The sequence below is a fragment of the Hipposideros armiger genome, unplaced genomic scaffold, assembly GCF_001890085.2.
Source record: "Hipposideros armiger isolate ML-2016 unplaced genomic scaffold, ASM189008v1 scaffold_277, whole genome shotgun sequence".
Lineage (NCBI taxonomy): Eukaryota > Metazoa > Chordata > Mammalia > Chiroptera > Hipposideridae > Hipposideros > Hipposideros armiger.
In genome coordinates, this window is record NW_017731627.1 from 2,168,462 (window position 1) to 2,172,023 (window position 3,562).

The 3,562-nt window shown below is 40.6% G+C and overlaps 1 protein-coding gene across 16 annotated transcripts in view; it reads left to right on the top strand.

Moving 5' to 3' along the window:
* The window catches only part of R3HDM2 (R3H domain containing 2), a 144,600-nt gene that overhangs the window by 102,009 nt on the left and 39,029 nt on the right, over window positions 1-3,562 (top strand). For 11 of the 16 annotated variants that reach the window (XM_019657593.1, XM_019657591.1, XM_019657595.1 and 8 more), the window contains 2 exons: window positions 427-626; window positions 3,194-3,217. In XM_019657593.1, the coding sequence (XP_019513138.1) occupies window positions 462-626; window positions 3,194-3,217 (189 nt within the window). In that variant the 5' untranslated portion in view covers window positions 427-461. The remainder of the gene's footprint in view (window positions 1-426; window positions 627-3,193; window positions 3,218-3,562) is intronic. The other 5 variants (XM_019657586.1, XM_019657588.1, XM_019657600.1 and 2 more) reach the window with 1 other exon arrangement.

A 3,562-nucleotide genomic window follows, 5' to 3' on the forward strand; every position in this document is an offset into this window, starting at 1 on the left:
TCAGCCCGAGCTGAGCAGCCGTGAGCTGCCAACAGGTGGCGGGATGGCTCAGCTAAAAAAAAAAAAAGAAAGCAAATCAGTGGTTGGCTGGAGAAGGTGGGGAGGGGAGGAAGGGCTTACAAAGGAGCAGGGTGATGAGTATATTTACTGTTTTGATTGTGGTGATGGTTTCACAGGTGTGTGCATGTTTCATAATTCATCAAATTGTGCATTCTAAATATGTACAGTTTATTGTATGTCAGTTTTACCTCAATAATCCTTTTTTAAAAAGGAAAAATAAACAGAGCCAGGGGCAGCATTTGTCAAAAAAACCCTTTCTCTGGGTTACAGGGAAGCTGCGGAAGACTTGTATGTGAAATACAAGTCTTGTGTGTGTGTTAAGTAAGGATACACACCTCCTCTTTAATGCATTTGATGTTTCTTTAGGAGTCCATAGAGGCTGCTGTATTCTATTGAAGAAGATGTCTAACAGTAACACTACTCAAGAGACCCTGGAAATAATGAAAGAGTCAGAAAAAAAACTGGTAGAAGAATCTGTAAACAAAAACAAGTTTATCTCTAAGACTCCAAGTAAGGAAGAAATTGAGAAAGAGAGTGAAGATACCAGTTTGCGTCAGGAAACACAGGTAAGGATTAGAAATACCTCATGTGCACACTCTTTAGATCTGAACAGAAGTGTGATTCTAGATGGCATTGGGGATCTATAGGAAGCCAGTCACTTGTACAAACACTTGATTCTTCCTAAAACCCCAACTTCAGCTCTCTAGAAATATCTCCTGCACTTTTTGTCATAAACGCCACAATGGAGTCTAAAGAAGACAATGAAACACCTAATCAATTTCGACCTGAGTTACACTAGTGTTTGTGCTACATTTTGCTATTTTTTAACTATAAAAAAATAAACTGTCTACAAACACATATTTAACAAGTCATAATGTGACTAATACAATAAACTCTTAAAACTAGAGCTGCCTGGCTTTACATAAAGTATTAAATGCATATCCTGGTTGTGTTAAAGCAGTCAGCATTTTCTGGGTCAGAAATAGTCTTTGAACTTGCCACTTGGTAAATGTGAGTGAGAGGAATTTCACTCTTCGGTTGCCATGTTGTTTTCCATCCAAATTCATACTGCAGTGCAGATATGATGGCAGTAGATGATGGCCAGCTGAGCCTCCTCCAGGGCTCCTCTTTGGTACCCAGCCAGCCCGGACTCTGAGCCTCCTCTAGCCTCCCTATTCCAGGCCTTCTCTTCTTCTGTGGTCACTGCTGGTTTCCTCTGTTAGCCAAGCCCACATTACATAAATCTTTTCCTTCATGCCCAGAGGTGAGACTGGTCTTTATTATATGCTTAGGAGATAGACTGTTAACTCTAGTAAATTAGTTTAAAAAGCAGTAGCAACATCATTTTGGAAAGTCTGGAAACTTGAAGCATAATTTCTCTTGACAACCCAATATACCTAGGCCTTGTCTTTTTTTTTTTAAAGATAAAACAACAACGTAAAGGGGTGAATGAAAATCAGACAACTGTCTGAAATAGTTTGTTCTCTAGCTGCCTGCTTTTCTGTCGTTTTAATAGTTTGCCAGATCTCTGTCCTGGCTGCTTTCTTTCCATTATCCTTTGTATGAGTTATCATTCCCTGCCCATCCTTCCAGAGTTTGTGGAGACAGTCTGCCACTCTTTCATCTATACTTCCAGCCTCCACTGATACCAATAGTGAATTTTAAATCCTCGAGGCAGATAAGTGATGTTTAATTATGTGCTGTCATGTTATATGGAAGATAATTAAATGAACTTTTGGGTCCAAGTTACTCTGTTCTAAGGAGACTTTTTATTTTAAGTGGTGTTCTGAACTCCTGTTGTGTGTACTTCTTGACGACAGGCAGAAAAGAAAGGATGTCTATAGATTTTATATGCCTTATGGACACTCACTTGCTTTAAGAATGTCTTCATCCAGATAAACTAATAGGTTGTGTGGGAAATTGGGAGGGAAACCTGCCTCCCCTCCTCACGACTTTGGCTGCTGCTGGAGCAGGTGGAGCGGCTGCTGCCATCTGCTGGAGCTGCTGCTCCTTCTACAGCCTTCAGTCGTTTTGCTACCCTCCGCAAGCTCTCTCCCCTCTACCATTTCCCAATAGATCATGTGCCCCTTCAATAGCACTAAACATTCTGTTCCTTCTCCTACCTTCCCCCTGACTCACACTCCGGAAGTCTCCCCAAGAATCTTACTGATGCTGTCAAGAGAGTGCCTGTTATGAATTGGAACTGGAAAGTTTGCGAAAGGGGGACTTTTATTACTTGTACTGTGTGAGACATATTCTTGGAATCAGCGGTTGGAACTCAGAACATCTTATGCATGGAAATAGTGCTACAAGAGGCAGGTTCTAAGAGTCAGTTTAGAATGGGCAAGCCCTGACTTAGCACATACTGAACTTAGTTGGGCCCTTTAGATAACCAGCTGGATATAGCGTCCTAGCTGAGCTTTCTGCCTTTAAACTTGTAATCCCTTCTGATTCATCTACCATACTGCTTTAGAAAGATGGTTATGAAATAAAGGTGTGATTGTGTTAATTATCCTCAAATTTTGTGTATGTCTTATTGCCCTACCCAGATTTGTCAGCATGGCATTTTGTGACATAGTCCCTTACCTGCCAGCCGTCTGCATCTGGCATCCTGTGCTTCAGCATTATGTGGTTCCCAGGTCCCTGTTATAAATATGGACTGAAACGTTTGGGGAAAGCATGCTTTTTTGTACATGCTTTCTCTGCCTAGAATGCCCTCCTTGGTATTCTTTCCCTGGCCTCCTTCAACTGCCTCTCTCCCCCATCAGCATCTAATACCTGCTTATTCTTTAAAACTCAGTCCAGATGTGTCTTTCTCCAGGAAGCCTTCCTTGACAACCTTACTCATTGCAGGTCTACATTGTGTAATTCTTCAATTAATGTCTGTCTCCTTCACAGAACTATAATAAGCTCCATGAGGCCCAGGATTAGGTCAGTTTGGGCTTACCATTGTATCTGTAAAGCCCAACACAATTCCTTGCAAGCATTCACTATTTGTGAACGTATGAATTTGTGAATTGCTGGGTCTGAGTTAGACACTTGTCTGTGTGCTCCTGTCGCACTCCATGAGTACCTCTGTAATGCACTTAATGTACTGTATTGTAATTGTCTATTTGTCTGTCTTCTCCAACAGGATTATGAGTTCCTTTTTGACAAGGTTTGTGTCTTTTATCTCTGTATCTTCCAGTAGTTAGCATGGTGTCTGGTACACATTAGGCTTTCAATATATGTTTGACTATTAAATGAACACTATCCATTCTGGGAAATAAGCAGATTCATACATACGTACATTGCTTATAGGGTTATAAGTTTACCCTCTTTGAAGTGCAGTTTGGCAATACTTTATAAAATTTTAATGGACTACAGATATACTTTATTTGTAGATACACTCAATGTTATGATCCTTGAAGCACTGTTTATTACTAACAAAAGGTCAGAAACATCCAAAATGGTGCAATTTAAGAGACTGATAAGTTACGGAACAGCCACATAGTGGAATACC